This window comes from Helianthus annuus, chromosome 6, assembly GCF_002127325.2.
Source record: "Helianthus annuus cultivar XRQ/B chromosome 6, HanXRQr2.0-SUNRISE, whole genome shotgun sequence".
NCBI lineage: Eukaryota > Viridiplantae > Streptophyta > Magnoliopsida > Asterales > Asteraceae > Helianthus > Helianthus annuus.
The window spans coordinates 78237242-78255324 of NC_035438.2; the positions used below are offsets into that span (position 1 = coordinate 78237242).

At 40.7% G+C, this 18083-nt stretch overlaps 2 protein-coding genes across 2 annotated transcripts; both read right to left on the reverse strand.

Annotated features, from left to right (window-relative positions):
- Positions 1-616: 616 nt before the first annotated feature.
- On the reverse strand, positions 617-1483 carry LOC110944936 (protein SRC2 homolog). Its single transcript, XM_035974192.1, has 2 exons — positions 886-1483; positions 617-855 (listed from the first exon to the last, which is right to left on the reverse strand). The coding sequence occupies exons 1-2, from the start codon at positions 1481-1483 to the stop codon at positions 617-619; spliced, it is 837 nt and encodes a 278-aa protein (XP_035830085.1).
- A 2020-nt stretch (positions 1484-3503) lies between these two features.
- Positions 3504-4354, reverse strand: LOC110944935 (formin-A). The gene is given in 2 exon segments (XM_022186579.2): positions 3504-4177; positions 4180-4354. Coding segments are annotated over 2 exon segments (849 nt in total).
- Positions 4355-18083: the final 13729 nt, after the last annotated feature.

The following is an 18083-nucleotide window of genomic DNA, read 5'->3' on the forward strand; positions in this document are numbered from 1 at the left end:
AGTTTCCTCTAGAAAGGTGATGGTTCAAGTCACCAACCTCATCTACTTTTAAATAAGGGTGTACCTATTTGCACACATATTTGTTTATTGGCATACTTAAAAGGTGTTTTTTGTTCTATATACATACCCTTCAATATCGAGCTGTGGCCAAAGCATGACGTTTTGGTCCGGTCAGCGTTTTGGTCCTGTCAACCAAACAAAAGACTGACACTCGGTCTGGTTGACAGGACCAAAACGCGGCCGAAGCTCGGCGTTTTGGTCCGGTCAACAGATCCGTCAGACACCCGTAGGGTATGCACATAGGGTATGCACATAAGACAAAAAACATCTTTTTGGGTTGGCTATCTACACACTTGATGTGTAGATAGTTTGAGCCTTAAATAATAATAAAATATCATACCATTCTGTGATAGTAGTATAGATCTTAAAGTATTATTTGTATCCTACAACATTAACATACTGTAATTTAAATAATAATAAATTTTTTTATGTTAATAATTCTGAAAATATTTCACCAACTTTCTTTAAATATCTTATTATTAAAAAGTAAAACACATTGCATGAACATCTCTGATTCCTTGCGAAAGAAATACAAAAATAAAGAAGGTTGAATGTTCTAATCATAGTCGTAACCGAGGTCATCCTCGACCTTCTCGGCAATATCCTCCGCAATTTTATCTTCCACATAATCAACCCCCTCTGCTATCGCTAACCCTCCCAACAACCCTGCCGCCGCTCCTACCGCCAGTCCGGTCCCTATCCCAAACTTAATTTTCTTCTTCTCCTCATACCCACCGTATGACGGTTGAGCACCACCATACGGTGGCCCAGATGGTGGACCACCATATGACGGTGCTCCACCATACGGTGGTACAGATTGAGGACCACCATACGACGGTGCTCCACCATAAGCAGGTTGCCCATATTGCGGCACGTAATGTGGTTGTGGTGTGGCATATGGGTAGCCTGATGGTGGAGCCGCATACGGATGATTTCCACCGTACGGTTGAGGAGCATTATACTGTTGCGGTGCGACAGTATAAGGAGGTGGATAGTAAGGTTCCGGCACAGGATAGCGGGTTTCCTTAACAGATACTTTCACCTCTAACCTCCCGTGCGGACGCCCGGACGGACGCTTTAGTTCTAAGCTTTCACTAAACATGTTCCCCATTCCGACCTCATCAACAACATCGATTAGCTTAAGCTTGGCTGAGCCGATTAACGGCTTGGTGTCAGCCGTAGCATTAGCGTGCACGATGTCGATATAGAGAGTTGAATCCTCGATCGGATCGCTGAAGGGGATGGTGAGTTTTTCATCCCAGACTGGAGACTCATCGCCCACCTCGTCGACATGTGTTGTGCGCTTGTTTTTTGGGTCGACCCATACGACGGCGTATGGGTTGAGAGAGCCGTGGCGCCAGTTGATGTTTTTTAAGTTTCTGGCGGAGGAGATGGTGATCTCTAGTTCGTAACGCGCCGACATGATTCACCTTGTGGAGGAGGGTTGGGTGGGTGTTTTGAGGTTGTTAGGGTGGTGAATGGATGGAATAAATACTTAGGTTTGGATTGTTTAAGAAGGTTCTCGAAGGTAACGCCAGTAGTGAACTTAGCTGGCCAATTTATTTACCGTTTTGCCCTTGTGGTTGTAATGGCAAAATGACAATCTACCGATTTGCCTTTAGACCATATGTAATGGTAATAGAATGCCCATGGTCATTATGCGTTATATGATGTTCCAGTCAGTAATGAGGCATTCTAAGTCGTTTTTCTAAAATGGGTGTAGTGGTGATGTATTCATTGTGCTGCATTATGTTAAAAAGGGGTGTAAAGAATTAAATAAATAAAAAAACCATTAAAAAGGTGATTGGTCAAAGAAAAGAAGCTTACCTAATGATTGGCCAACAATCAGACGTTTAATTTTGCACGCCCCAACCAAATATTTGATTAAAGACACATAGGGGGGGTGTACGGGTGTTTTAAGGCGTTTATGGTTGTGATGAAAAATGTGAATGCACCAATTTCCCAAACTAGAATTGATTACCTGTGTTGCATTAAAGAGGGATTACATAACTCACATTAATTATACACGCTCTAGGTTTTTTTGTCTGATTGATTTTGGTTTTATTAGACCAGACGGTATGGAGGCCGGCTTAGGCCCGGCGTGGCCTGGCGCCGGTCCCCCACACCCCCCCCCCCCCGGCCCAGCATGTGAAAACCGGCTCCCACAAGACGATTGTGACGGGCCTTGAAATTCAAAAAAATAGCCGTTCAACGACTATAACATTTAATAAAGAAAATTATCCCCTTTTCTATAAACCCAACTCATTTTATACCATATTTCACCATTTTCTCCCCACTTTCAACCCAAAACACTCTCATTTTTATACCATTCTTTTATAAAAAAATATCTTCTCATCTACAATGGCATCTAATTCTTGGTGGTCCTCGTCTTCTTCGGAGGAAGATGAGATGTTGAAGTAAAAAGTAAAAAAGGAAAAAAAAATATTATTTGATAATGAATTATTAAATTCTAGTGTTAAAATTTTAAAAACAAAATCTTCAATGTAGGTGATATGAGGTGTTTTAATATATTTTATAATTATAATAGGCATTTTGAGTTAGTTATGTTTAAAAATAATTTGGTATGGCATTAAAGGCATAAGAACCATATTTAATTCTTGTGATTTGACAAGAGAATCAAATCAGTAGAATATGATATGGTGTTAATGGAAAAGAGACATGCTTGTGGTATGTGAGGGCTTTTGGGAAAGTGAGTTTCCTCTAGAAAGGTGATGGTTCAAGTCATCAACCTCATCTACTTTTAAACAAGGGTGTACCTATTTGCACACATATTTGTTTATTGGCATACTTAAAAGGTGTTTTTTGTTCTATATGCACACCCTGCAATATCAAGCTGTGGCCAAAGCATGACGTTTTGGTCCGGTCAACCAGACAAAGACTAACGGGTGTTTGACGGGTCTGTTGACCGGACCAAAACGCCGAGCTTTGGCTACGATTTGGTCCTGTCAACCAAACAAAATACTGACACCCGGTCTGGTTGACAGGACCAAAACGCGGCCAAAGCTCGGCGTTTTGGTCCGGTCAACAGATCCCTCAGACACCCGTCAGTCTTTTGTCTGGTTGACTGGACCAAAACGTCACGCTTTGGCCACAGCTCGACACTGTAGGGTATGCACATAGGACAAAAAACATCTTTTTGGGTTGGCTATCTACACACTTGATGTATAGATAGTTTGAGCCTTAAATAATAATAAAATATCATACCATTCTATGATAGTAGTATAGATCTTAAAGTCTTATTTGTATCCTACAACATTAACATACCGTAATTTAAATAATAAAAAAAAAATTTTTATGTTAATAATTCTGAAAATATTTCACCAACTTTCTTTAAATATCTTATTATTAAAAAGTAAAACACATTGCATGAACATCTCTGATTCCTTGCGAAAGAAATACAAAAATAAAGAAGGTTGAATGTTCTAATCATAGTCGTAACCGAGGTTATCCTCAACCTTCTCGGAAATATCCTCCGCAATTTTATCTTCCACATAATCAACCCCCTCTGCTATCGCTAACCCTCCCAACAACCCTGCCGCCGCTCCTACCGCCAGTCCGGTCCCTATCCCAAACTTACTTTTCTTCTTCTCCTCATACCCACCGTATGACGGTTGAGCACCACCATACGGTGGTCCAGATGGTGGACCACCATATGACGGTGCTCCACCATACGGTGGTACAGATTGAGGACCACCATACGACGGTGCTCCACCATAAGCAGGTTGCCCATATTGCGGCACGTAATGTGGTTGTGGTGCGGGATATAGGTAGCCTGATGGTGGAGCCGCGTACGGATAATTCCCACCATACGGTTGAGGAGCATTATACTGTTGCGGTGCGATAGTATAAGGAGGTGGATAGTAAGGTTCCGGCGCAGGATAGCGGGTTTCCTTAACAGATACTTTCACCTCTAACCTCCCGAGCGGACTCCCGGACGGACGCTTTAGTTCTAAGCTTTCACTAAACATGTTCCCCATTCTGACCTCATCAACAACATCGATGAGCTTAAGCTTGGCTGAGCCGATCAACTGCTTGGTGTCAGCCGCAGCGTTAGCGTGCACGATGTCGATATAGAGAGTTGAATCCTCGATATGGTGAGTTTTTCATCCCAGACTGGCGACTCATCGCCCACCTCGTCGACATTGTTGTGCGTTTGTTTTTTTGGGTCGACCCATACGACGGCGTATGGGTTGAGAGAGCCGTGGCGCCAGCTGATGTTTTTTAGGTTTCTGGCAGAGGAGATGGTGATCTCTAGTTCGTAACGTGCCGACATGATTCACCTTGTGGAGGAGGGTTGGGTGGGTGTTTTGAGGTTGTTAGGGTGGTGAATGGATGGAATAAATACTTAGGTTTGGATTGTTTAAGAAGGTTCTCGAAGGTAACGCTAGTAGTGAACTTAGCTGGCCAATTTATTTACCGTTTTGCCCTTGTCGTTGTAATGGCAAAATGACAATCTACCGATTTGCCTTTAGACCATATGTAATGGTAATAGAATGCCCATGGTCATTATGCGTTATATGGTGTTCCAGTCAGCAATGAGGCATTATAAGTCGTTTTTCTAAAATGGGTGTAGTGGTGATGCGTTCATTGTGCTGCATTATGTTAAAAAGGGGTGTAAAGAATTAAATAAATAAAAAAACCATTAAAAGGTGATTGGTCAAAGAAAAGAAGGTTACCTAATGATTGGCCAACCATCAGACGTTTAATTTTGCACGCCCTAACCAAATTTTTGATTAAAGACAGATAGGGGGGGTGTACGGGTGTTTTAAGGCGTGTTATTTTTATTTAAATTTTGAATTGTTTTTATAAAATTAAACAAATAAAAAAGTTAAACAATAAAAATTAAACAATAAAAGTTAAACAAATAAAATAAATTGAACAATAAAAAATTATATGGGGTAACCCCATCCTCCACCCCCTCAAAATGCAAGGAGGCCCATCCTCCATGGAATGGTGATGTGACGCCTACGTGGCGGCCCATCCTCATGGGGATGAGCCTCCCCATACCCTCTAATCTTATTATGGTTTTTAATGACTAAACATTACGGATATAGTAGTATTAATTTATTTTGTAGGTTCTGACGTAATGATTAAATACAATTTTGAAATATGTTTTTAACAACGTATGATAAAATGATTATATGATTGAGAGGGGTGTTTTAAAATAGGAAAATTGGTTTTTAATAAATTAATCTTTGTCCCGTTGGTAAATAATAATATTACATACGTAATTGGTATACAATAATTCTACCTATCAATATGTTGGTACTCAATGAATTTCCATTAATTTTTTTTAACTGAAGTTAGTTTTTAAGTTTTATTTATTACACAAACAGTCCCTGTAGTTGTAATTTACTAGTTTTAACTATTTTAAAACTAGTAAATTATAGTCCCTTGAGGTTTTTTTTTGTTTTATAAAATAGTTAAAACTAGTAAATTACAACTACATGGACTTTTTGTGTAGTAAATAAAACTTAAAAATTAACTTCAGTTAAAAAAAATTAACGGAAGTTCATTGAGTTCCAACATGTTGATAGGTAGGATTATGTATACCAATTACGTAGGTAAGATTATTATTTACCAACGAGACAAATGTTGGTTTATTAAAAAACAATTTTCCTTTAAAATAACACATGTAATGGCAGACATTAACTCTCTTATTATTCGTGTTAGTTTCATTTTTAATAGAGTAAATTACAAAAATCGTCCTTTATGTATGTCATTTATTGCAAATTGCGTCCTTTATCTTCAATAATTAAAGAAAACATACTTGTTGTTTGCAAATCCTGCAAGTTATGTCCTTTAGCCCCAACTCAGTTAATTTTTGTGGTTAAATCTGACCAAATGGACCTCACATGAGGGTATTTTGGTCATTTTACTCTCATGTGGGGTCCATTTGGTCAGATTTAACCACAAAAATATCCTCATGTGAGGTCCATTTGGTCATATTTAACCACAAAAATTAACTTAGTTAGGGCTAAAGGACATAACTTGCAATAGTTTGCAAACATCGAGTACGTTTTCTATAATTATTGAAAACAAATAACAAAGTTTGCAATAAGTGACATACATAAAGGACGATTTTTGTAATTTACTCTTTTTAATATATAGTCACTACAAAAAAACGGGGCAATAGCGGCGACAGTTGTCACCGTTAAAAGTGTCATTTATGCCGCAAAAGGTAATAGTGGCGACACCGTGTTCGGCGTTCGGGTCGGACCAACAACGGCGACATATGACGCGTCGCCGTTATCAGTACATCCTGGATCGGCACCGCCGTCCTCCCCATTTCGCCCCCACCATCGGCGTCGTGAACGTCCGCATGAAGACAATGGAGACCGGCCTCCCCCTCTTTCACACACCTATATATACAATATATACATATATATTTTAGGTCTATCCCCCATTTCATTACCTCCATCCTCTTTGCCTCATCCTCACACCCGATCTACGTAGCGTCTACGTAACGGATCATACGATGAACTATCACCATACCGCATAGCCTAAGGGTGCACGGGGCACTATGCGGGGAGGCAAGCGGTGACCCAAGTCCCCGAGCGGGAACACCGCCGCCATCCCCGCGGTGAGGCAAATCGGGGACCAAGATCGGTGTATGTTCACCGCACAAGAAATTGCACAAGGATCGAGATTTTAACGTTGGGCAACAGTCAAATGTTTAAAAAAAATTCAATTTTAACCAATATAAATAACCAACTTCAATCTAATTTTTTTACCACACCCATTCTCAAACATACTCTATAATCTATCAAATACAACCCAAAGCCAAACCGAGCAATGGAGAACCAACCCCGCGAAACCAAGAAAAAATCTAGGGGACGCGACTCGCAACCGTCTCGTGGTGGTTCGAGCGGTGCAAGTGCACAACCACAACCCCCTTTCGGATATACTTCACAACCCCCGTTTTTTTTTACCAACAACCTTCACACCCCTCCTTTCACAACACCCAACCACAACCCACTTTCGGCTATTTTCAAAATTTGTTATCAATGGATCCTCAAACCCCCGCCTTCGACCCGTATGATTTTCGTTCCCCACAAGTTCCATCTCCACGAGAAAATGTTGAAGTCCTCTACCTATTCATGAGGACGAGGATGAGGAAGTAGTGCCCGAAACTCAAAATTTGGGCGACTATGAAGATGACTATGAAGATGACACCGGCGATGATGAATATAATGTGGATGAAGACGCCGGCAACGAAGAAGATGACGCTCGGGAAAAAAAGGGAAAAATGGAGCGCCAAAATTGGACAAAAGTCCAAGAAGAGGCGTGGGTATATTGCTCTACCAACAAAAAGAAGGGCAATCAACAAACCCGCGATGGTTTTTGGCGTAGGATTTTAGATCATTATAACGCCACCGTTGGCGGAAGTAACCGGACCGTGCATCAAGTACGGTCTAAATGGGGCCCGATGATGACGAAAATAAACTTTTTCAACGGCCTATACCAACAAGCGGTAAAAATTATATTTTTTTAACGTTGTATATTTTTTAATTTTGTTTACTAAGTTCATATTTTTTTAACACTTGTTATTTTATAATATGTAGGATCGCATACGAGGAAGCGGGTGTAGCGATCTCAACGTGATGAAAGTCGCTTTAAAGGAATTTAAAGATAAATATCCAAGCGGTTTTCAACATGTTGAGGCATGGGAGGTCGTTCGAAAACACGACAAATGGGCCCAAGTCCCATTGTTGGGGGAAGGTGGGGAAGGTTCGGCACAAAAAAGAAAGCCCGTTGACGTGGACCCTTCAATACCCGATATGAACGAAGACCCCTCGCCACAAAGAACACAACAGCGTGACAAGCGTCAAGCGATATCGTCCGAGGGCTCAGCCGAGTTGGCGGCACAATTCAAAGAGTACACCGCCATGAAAGAAGCGAAGCACGCGATGGAATTGGAGGCGATTGAATTGAGGAAGAAAAGAAAGTCGGAGGCTCGCGAGCTCATAAATAAAACAACGCGAGACGATGAGAAACTAAGCGTACGATCGAGATATGAAAACATTCCTCAAGCCGCACGACGATGCTCCGCCGGAAATGTTGCCGTTCATCCTCGCCCGAAAGCGCGACATCGCTAACAAGTACGGGTGGCCGTGCAATTTCTAAAATTTTTATGTAGTATTGCGATGTAATTTTTATTTTATTAAAGGAAATGTGGTTTTTTATTTTATTAAATGAAATTTAGTATTTTATTTTATGCAATTATGTTTTACTTTTTATAAAAATATTTTCTTAATTAAAAAAATAAAAAAACAAGTCCCCCAAGAGAGGAGTGCCGTCATCAAATTGAGGGTGTGAGGGGGAGTTAAGAGAGGAGTTAACATGGCGTGTGCTGATTAGGTGTGTGTAAGAGAGGGAACTCCCCTAAGAGAGGAGTGCCGCTTACACCCTAACAAATTCGGTACAAAAATATGTTCCCAGAGTTACAAATGGTTTGCATGCGATGATAAGAAAAGTAGAGCATGCATTGTATAATTATTTGACACGTGGCATGATAGTTCTAGGTCTCAAACAGGTCTTTTAAAACGCTACACTTTTTTATGGCATTCGTGTAGTCTCCTTCTAATCCAGTCTCCTTCTAAACCAGTGCATTTTTTATCCGATTTGGTATAACATCCTGTGATTGCTTGATCGATTCTCTCCCTTACGAGCATAACGAGCTTTATTAGCCGGATTAGTCTCTTATCGATCTTGGTATAACATCCTATGATTGCTTGTTCGGCCATCTCCTTCGAGCATAACGAGCCTTGTTATCCGAATCGGTCTTGATTGTTCTTGGTCCCCTTTTCATTCTGGTGGTTTCCTCCGGCCTTAGTTCAGGATTCGATTGATTAACCGGTCTGTTCTAGGTCGCGGCTATTTTTATAGTTTAGCTAGACTGTAACGAATCCAGTTAATCTTTTTTAATCCTGTTCTTTTGCGTTCTCGGAGAGGCATGGCGGGTGTGGGTCTGGATGATGATGGACAGCCCTGGTCAGAAGTTCAGCATAAGAAAAGTAGGAGGAATAGACCTGACGGTATAGAAATGACTTTTCTAGTTCAAAATCTGCCTAATCAAGTCTCTAAAGGTCTGCTATGGAGAATTTTCCAGCCGCATGGTTTCGTAACCGATGCATATGTCGCTCGAAAGAAAGATGCAAAAGGGAACCGTTTTGGTTTTGTTAGATACGTTGTTGAGGACAGGGTTGAAGAGGTGTTGAAGGCCATGAATACTGTTACGCTTTTTGGAGCAAAGTTGAATGTTGTATTGGCAAAGTATGATAAGAATCATAAAAGGTTTATTTACACGTCCGATTTGTTGGGCAAAAAGCAAAAATGGAAGCCAAAAGATCCGGTGCTGGGAAATAATGGTAATAATCAGTATCACAAAAATAATATGGGTGCTGGGCCGTCCAATCAGGCGTTCATCAAGGAGGGCCATTCTTTCCGTGATTTGTTTCGCGATAAGAATGTTAATAATGTCCAAGGAACTAAGTCGATTAATGTAGATGGAGATGGTCAGTGTATGCTGTGCATTGCATTGGGAGATCTATTCTTGTCCTGGCCAAGGACATTCGTACTCTCAATAATATAAATCAGACTCTTGTGGCTAGTGGGATTAAAGGGTATGGGCTGTCGTATGTCGGAGGGTTGTATGTGTTGATTACATGCCATGATATACAAGAAGCTAACGAAATAATTGTTTCCAAAAAGGCGGTGTTTGATGGAAGTTTTGAAAGATTTCATGTGTGGAATGGTGAGGATTTACCGTTAGAACGTGTGGTGTCTATCCGTATATCTGGTGTTCCATTTCAACTAAGGGATAATAAGCTGTTTGAGCGTATTGAGTCGCTATTTGCTAAGGTTGATGAACCATCGGAATTTTCCTGGCAATCTCAGGATAACTCTGAGGATGTCATCATAATCTTATCGTCTCAAGGATCATGCGTTGAAGAATCTGTGGTCTTAAACTGGAAAAACCGTAAGATTGTGGTTTGGGTATCGGAAATTCCTGGTTGCTGGGCACCGGACTTCGCTGAAGAATCATCTGAAGAAAAATCTGAACATGAATCTAATAATGAGGTGAACCAAAATGATGATAACTCGGTGGGAGAAGGGGAAGTTCGAGCAATGTCGGAGGAGGACGAGGAGGAAGTCCAGTCGATACCAAAAGACGGGAGGCCTCGGGACAATGAAGAGCCTCCGAGGGAATTAAATTCGCCGCCAAAACCTCCTGGTGGTTACATGCAGGATATGCATGGGGTAGTGGAAAAGATGGATAAATTTCCTAGTAATAATGATGTTAATGTGGGGCCCAAGGATACGGCTGTAGATGATGGAATTAATAATAATGAAGATGAATTTTTGACTGGGGTGAATAATTCTAATACTTTGGAGCCCATTCTGGATTGTGGCCCAACCCCAATTAATTTACTGGGGAAAAGGCCCAGAGCTAATCGAACACCTCCATCCAACGAATCTTTACAGGGCCCACCTCATAGAATTTTCAGGAACGATTACTTTTCGGTGCATGGATCTATTGATCTTGTTGATGCATGGGATGTTTGTTGACTACGTCTACAAGAAGTCTAGGTCAAGATTAGTCAACAGAGGGTCAAAATGTCAATATTATGTAATTAGACATAGGTCCGCTTTTATGTCAATGTAAAGAAGTAGGTCCGCTTTTGGGTCTTGTAGGGGTCCGCTTATGTGTCCAAGTGTAACAGGTCCGCTAATATGACATGTCATATTAGCGAACCACGACGTCTATATATAGGGGTCTTATCAGCGGATCTTGAAAGGTGTATGTGTGTGCTTAGGAGCCGAAACTCAGTCAAAATTCATTGAGAAAGCTAATAAAAGCAGTGGAATTGAAAAGACAAGCTATTGTAACATCATATGTACTGATTCCGCCTTTATATGTGATGATGAGCTACCTTGACTGACGTTTTAGGGTCAAACAACGGTCCAACAAGTGGTATCAGAGCTCAGGACGAGGAGTTCATACTACTACAACTTATATCTGCAGAAATCTTTCTCTTCTACTCACTTTCTTTCATACTTTTTCGGTTTTTAGTGGTTCCTACGGTTGAAATTGTCTGAAAATTGAGTATAACGTGTAAATCATACTAATAACAAACCCTAGAAAATTTCAGGCTAAAATTCGGACTAAAAATGGTCAAAATCGGTTAAAAACTGTGGTCCGCTTTTACGGACATCGCGAGTTTTTGGTTCGCTTTTACTGCATTATTTGGTCCGCTCGAACGAACAAGTCTGGTCCGCTCGAACGAACAAGTCTGGTCCGCTTTTACGACTTCAATCTGGTCCGCTTATAAGACAATATCTGGTCCGCTTTTACGGACAATATCTGGTCTGGTCCGCTTTTACGACTTCAATCTGGTCCGCTTTTGTGTCCAGATTTTCAAAAATTTGAAATTTTTTTTCTAAGTGTTGGTTGTTTTTGCAGGAATAGTCAAGATGGATGATATCTTCTTGAATCCTTTCAGCGACATGTATGCTTTCACAGGGAGTTCTGGAAACAATGATACCTCTTCAAGCAATGCAAACAAGAGTCCACCGAAAGAAAGAAAGAATGAAGCTTGGGAGTCCGAAAGCGCATTTGGAACATTTAACAAACCTCCTAAGCTGATGGCTATAGAAGATTACAGCAGGTGGGCAACAAAGTTCGAAGACTGGTTGATGGCATTCGCTTTTCCCAGCTGGAAAAGTATGCAGAATGGTTATGCCGAGGGAAAGAAGAATGGTGAAGCATTGAGATCGGCTGAAGAGATTGAGAGTTTTGTGGCCGAGCAAAAGTGTGTGGCATTATTGTTTCAATCGGTGCGGGAAGACATCATTTCGCTGATAGAGTACTCAAATGCTAAAGATTTGTGGGATAAACTCGGAAAGAAGTGTCTTGGAAGCAAAGAGATTGTAAAGAACAAACGAAAGCTTCTTAGAAAAGAATTTGATCTTTTTAGTTGTCTAAAGAATGAATCGGTGTGTAAAATGATAGAGAGGTTCGGTCATCTAAAACTAGAGTTAGCAAGACATGAAATCAAGTTTTCTGATGAAGAACTAGTTGACAAACTGTTCGATTCATTACCAGATGAGGTTGATTGGAGATATTATGCGCTTATGTTGAAGAACACTATTGCTCCTAAAGATTTGACTCCAGATTTGGTGATTAAGAGACTTGAAAGTCACGAGTTGGAACTGAAGAAAACTTATAAAGTCAATCACTCTTCTTCTCAGCAGAATTTGGATCTCTATTATCCAAAAAGCATGATGCCAAAAACAACTTCTCCAAAGACTGCATTTTCAGCTGAGAATGTATCTTCAGCAAGCAAAGAAAGTCAAAGCAGTTCAAGCAGCGGAAGTCATAGTGGTTATCATAGTGGATCTACGTCTTCTGCAAATCGTTCTGATGCAAAGTTTTCTTGCAATATCGCGATAGATTTGAAGAACGCACAGAATTTTGATGAGGAGTCGGCTAAGCAACAGATGGTCTTTTTGGCATCTATGCTAGAATCTTATGAAGGGTTGGTAGCTGGTAAGATCGGGAACACAAATCTGATGAAAGAAGATTACGATCAGATGGACCCCGAAGAAATGGAGCTTATTGACATTCGTTGGGCAATGGCAAGTGTTGTTCGACGTGCTTAGCGTTTCATGGAAATTACTGGGAGAAAAACGATTGGTGGTCCGTCTACAAAGTTGGGGTTCGACAAATCGAAGGTGACGTGCTTTAAGTGTAAGCAGAAGGGTCACTTCAAGCGTGAATGTAGAAACGCGTACGCTGATGAGTCAGAGAATCCGTTTAGAGACGATTACTACAAAAAGGCAATCTACCATCAAAATAAATCTGAGCCGTCCAGATTGAAGCAGTCTGAAGATAACAGAGACAAATCAAGGGCTCTGGCTGTGATTTACGACGATGAGGGGTACGATTGGAGTAAAGAAGTTCTACCAGAGGAAGATGCGGTGGGTTACGCATTCATGGCAAGTAATGATGAACCCATTCCGTGGAAAGATGATCGTACTGAGGAACAGAAGTATAAATACCGAAAGATGATTGCTGAAAACAAGATTATCAGACTTTCTGGTATCTTTCTGGAAGCTAGAAGAGCAAATAGATGGGATCCAGATAGAGAGTGCTACCTTGATAGGTATGGCAACATCGCGATTGATGACAAAACGCTAGATATCGAAGCCATCATCAAGGAGTACAAAGAAGAAGATGAATACTGGCAGCACAAGTGGTGGGGAACGCCAACTGAGAAGATGATTGAAGAAGAAAAGGAGAAAGAGAGAAAGGAGAAAGAAGTGAAAGAGAAGAAAGAAAAAGAAGAGGTTGAGAAAGCAAAGCAGATTGATACTGGCTTGATCGTTACTACGCAGGAGTTGACGTCTGAGAACCTGGGAAAGATGGCTGACAAAGTGCTAGCTGTGAAAGCACTTGAGGTAGACCCTAATTCTGTTACTGAGTCAAAGGGGCAGGTCAGTCAAATTGCGTCAACAAATGCGTCAAGTAACAAGGTCGACGAAAATGTTGACTGCAAAAATTGCACCAAACAATACAATTTTTGTAGCACTGTCACGTACCTTAACAATGAGAAAATCAAGAATCTGACAACGAAAGTTAAAAATGTTGAGGATCAGATTCTAGGTCATTCTAGGTCGTGACAAAACTGTAAAAGCTTCAACTGAACGGATCAAAGAATTAACGGCTCAAATCGAACATGATAAAACTGAACGTGAGAAAATAAAATGTGAAAATGAAAAGTTAATTCTTGAAAACCGTCAAATTTCGGAAAAGTTTGAAAAATTGAAAAGCATTGTCAAAGATAGTGATGATCGAAATGGCAAAACGTTTAAAGAAAACGAACATCTGAGAGCTGTGGTGAGAATAAAAGAAGAATCAATTAACAATCAACTGGATGAAATTGCTAAATTGAAACTTAAAGTTCAAGAAGCTGAAATTGAAAATGAAAGAATTCAGTTGAAGTTAAACAGCTATAGCTCAGCAAGCTTTGTTTTGCAGCATATTGTTCCCAAACCTATAGGGAAAAACAAAGCTGGCGAGGATGTGTTTTCTGATGGAACGGGTGTAGGGTTTCACAAAGTTCCACCGCCAATCTTAGACAACTACACGAAAAAGCAGTCTAGTTTGGTGGAAATTGAGGAAGAAAGTGATGTTAAACTTCCTGAGAACATTGATGTCACGTTCACGTCTTCCAATGACGAGGGTGTCCAAATTGATGTGGTGAAAAGTGTGGTAGACAAAGTGCTTAAACCGGATTGTGACACTTCTGAGGAGGATGGGTGTTTCTTGGATAAATACATTCCGAAACAAAAGTCCAAGAACAACTTAGATGAAGAATCAAACCTTGTCATGTACAAGATGATGGGTTCGGATAAGTTGTTTTCGGATTCAGAGTTTCCGATCGAGAATGTTAACATGAACAAATTGACAAATGTTTTCAAACTTGTTGAAGTCGAGTTGTCAGCAGTGAACAATTTGAGTCGAAAGAAAGACAGGGTTTACAACAAGAAAACTGGTTATCCACCGCGTTTTTACAATAACAACAGAAACAACTGGTCGAGGGGTTATCAGGGGGTAAACCGTATCAGAAAAGAAATGTTTCAAACAAGAGGTTTGCTAAGAAGAAAATGTTTGTAAACAGTTCAAGTTCACTTGCTGATGAAGAAAAAGAAATTTTTTCAAAATCAAACAAAGAATTTTTTGAAAAGAGAGCTTCGCAGGCTCAGTCTGAAGGCACGAGTCGGGTAGCTGATACTCGTACTTGTTTTAGATGTGAACAGGTAGGTCATATTGCACGAAAGTATACATATGTGAAGCCTAAGACTGAAGCTGTGAAGGTTCAACAAAAGAAGGTTGATGTGAAGGGTAAAGCACCGATGTATGTTGAGAAGAAAGTTGTTGAAAAGAAAAACGTTAAAAACGACAACGTAAAAGTAAAAACTGAACCCGTAGAGAAGTCGGTAACTAAAAATGACAAATTTTACAAAAGGGTTGTAGTAACTCAACAGGTGTGGAAACCTAAAATTGAATCAAAAGTTGAGAAGAAAGTTTCAAATTCTGATGAGAATAAGGCTGAAGAGCCAATTACTGTTGATTATGATGCAAATTTTCCGCCTCTTAAGGCTGAAAATTTCAAAATTCAAATTGCAAGAGTCAAGGTTGCACCTAAGGCTGATGAGGCCTGGGTGGACTCGATGTTTGACTAAACAGTTTGAATTGCCGGAGCTTCCTGGATCGCGAAGCATGAATCGGCATCTTTCTTGAAGTTGTTTAAATGATGATTTGTTATGTGCAGGATCTTCCAAAACTTGTATCCAGGTGGATAATGGATAGTGGAGCGTCAAGGCATATGACAGGGAAGACCGCATTACTGTATGATGTGAATAACATTAACGGTGGTTATGTGGGTTTTGCGGGTAATCTTTGAGGAAGGATCATAGGTGAAGGAACATTGTCAAATGGCATTATAACGTTTGAGAGAGTTAACTACATCGCTGAGCTGGAGAACAACCTGCTGAGTATCTCCCAGATCTGTGACAGGATGTATACTACTCATTTCACCGACAAAGAATGTTTGATCTTGAAACCGGGATTTGTAATACCTGAAGAGTGGATCATCATGAGGGCACCAAGAGTCAATGATCTGTACGTGTTGGACATGAGCGTCGCTACTACAACCACGGGTCAGGCTCATTGTTTTGTGTGTCTAGAGCAACGGAGAAAGAATCAAGGTTATGGCACCGAAAGATGGGGCATATTCACCTAAGGAAGATGAATCACTTAGTGCATAACAACTTGGTCACAGGAGTGCATGTCAAAGGTTTTCATCAGGAAGGGGAGTGCATAAGTTGTGTCAAAGGCAAACAGAAGAGAAAGTCACACCCTACAAAGCAAGTTAATTCAGTTTCAAGACCATTGGAAAGACTTCATATGGATTTGTTTGGTCCAGTGAATGTCAAGAGTATAACAGGAGATTCCTACTGTTTGGTCGTGACTGATGATTATTCCAGATTTTCTTGGGTTATGTTTTTGAAATCCAAAGACGAAACGTTTGACAGCCTGGTAGCGTTGTTTAAAAGAATTGAGAATTTGTACCAGAGGCCGATCTGTAGAATTCGCAGTGATAATGGTACTGAGTTCAAAAACAGTAAGATGGAAGAATTTAGTGATGAAAGAGGTATGCTGCATGAGTTTAGTGCTCCGTACACTCCGCAGCAGAATGGAGTTGCAGAACGCAAAAACCGGACGCTAATCAAAACAGCCAGAACGATGCTTGCAGACTCTAAGTTACCAATAAATTTCTGGGCTGAAGCTGTTTCTGCTGCATGCTATACTCTCAACAGAGTTCTTACTGTAAAGAAGTTCAACAAGATGTGTTTTGAACTACTCAATAAACGCAAGCCGAATTTGAAGTATCTAGAACCGTTTGGGTCACCCTGTACGGTGATAGAGCCTAAAGGAAAGTTTGGTCCGAAGAGCATTGAAGGAATCTTTGTGGGTTATTCAAGTCCATTGCGACGTGTCTTCATTCCAAGCGAGAAGCAGATTATTGAGGCAGCAAATGTTGACTGTTAAGGTTACACTATGCCGCCACAGAATCCTGGTGATTCATGGCGTTATCATTATGACAAACTTTGGGATTCGTTTGACATGAGAGAAGAGTCAGAGGAAGAAGAAGATTTCTTTGATGAGCTGGATATTTTGCGAGAGTATGAGTCGCAGCTCAGGTTCCCTTCAGAGTATTCTAGAAGACCTCGGGAAACTTCAAATGACGATGAAGCAGGTCCTAGTAATGCTGGTGAACATGATGATGAAGTTGCTCCTGGTAATCAGTCGGAGTTGAATGATGATCAAGAAGCTGATAACATGCCAGTTTTTGACCATGGTGATTCAGACCTTGAGGGGGAGCAGATCCAGTTGTCAAGTCAAACAAACCAAGTTGGTGAACAAGATGCAGAGCAGAATGTTACTAATCTGGAGGGAAATGTAGAAGTTCCAAGCGAAGTGATGCCGCGAACTCTTTCTTATCATCCAGAGGAGTTAATCATAGGAGAATTGCAATCGGGCGTTCGCACGAGACGTCAAATTGACCAGGGCTTAACATGTTTTTATTCTACAGTAGCACCTTTACAAACTGAATTTTCATTAAGCTGTTTTATCTCGCAGGTTGAACCGAGAACTTACAAAGAGGCGCTTACTGAAGACTCTTGGGTCATAGCAATGCAAGAAGAGTTAAGTCAGTTTGAAAAGTTGGGGGTGTGGAAGTTAGTTGATTTGCCGGATGGTCAAAGGAAAATCAATACAAAATGGGTTTTCAAATGTAAGAGGGACGACAGAGGAGTGGTTGTAAGGAACAAAGCTCGACTCGTTGTTCAGGGCTTTAGTCAACAGGAGGGGATTGATTTTACCGAAGTCTATGCTCCTGTCGCACGGCTAGAGGCTATCAGAATTTTCCTAGCATTTGCGTCTTGGAAGAATTTCAAAGTATATCAGTTAGATGTTAAATCAGCGTTTCTTTATGGGAAGGTCAAAGAGGAGGTTTATGTTGGTCAGCCGCCGGGCTTTACTGACCCAATCCACAAGAACAAAGTTTATCTGCTGGACAAAGCGTTGTATGGTCTACATCAGGCGCCGAGAGCCTGGTACGAGACTTTGTCTCAACACCTACTCGCTAATCAGTTCATACGTGGAAAAGTGGATGCCACTCTCTTCACTAAAGTCGTTGATGGTCATCTTCTGATAGTACAAATTTATGTGGACGATATAATTTTTGGGTCAACAAATGAGAAATTGTGCAAAGATTTCGAACAGGTGATGAAGCAGAAATTCGAAATGTCATCAATGGGGGAGATGAAATTCTTTCTGGGTCTACAAGTTGAACAACTTCCTGAGGGAATTTTCATTCATCAAACGAAGTACGTGCATGATATTCTAGAGAAATTTGGAATGTCAAGTT

What these genes read in the sequence shown, in the direction of transcription:
- LOC110944936 (XM_035974192.1), bottom strand. Translation starts at nt 1,483, where the DNA reads ATGTCGGCGCGTTACGAACTAGAGATCACCATCTCCTCCGCCAGAAAC. An exon ending in TGGAGCACCGTCGTATGGTG is followed by an intron (nt 856 to 885) that starts GTCCTCAATCTG and finishes CGTATGGTGGAG; the next exon opens with CACCGTCATATGGTGGTCCA.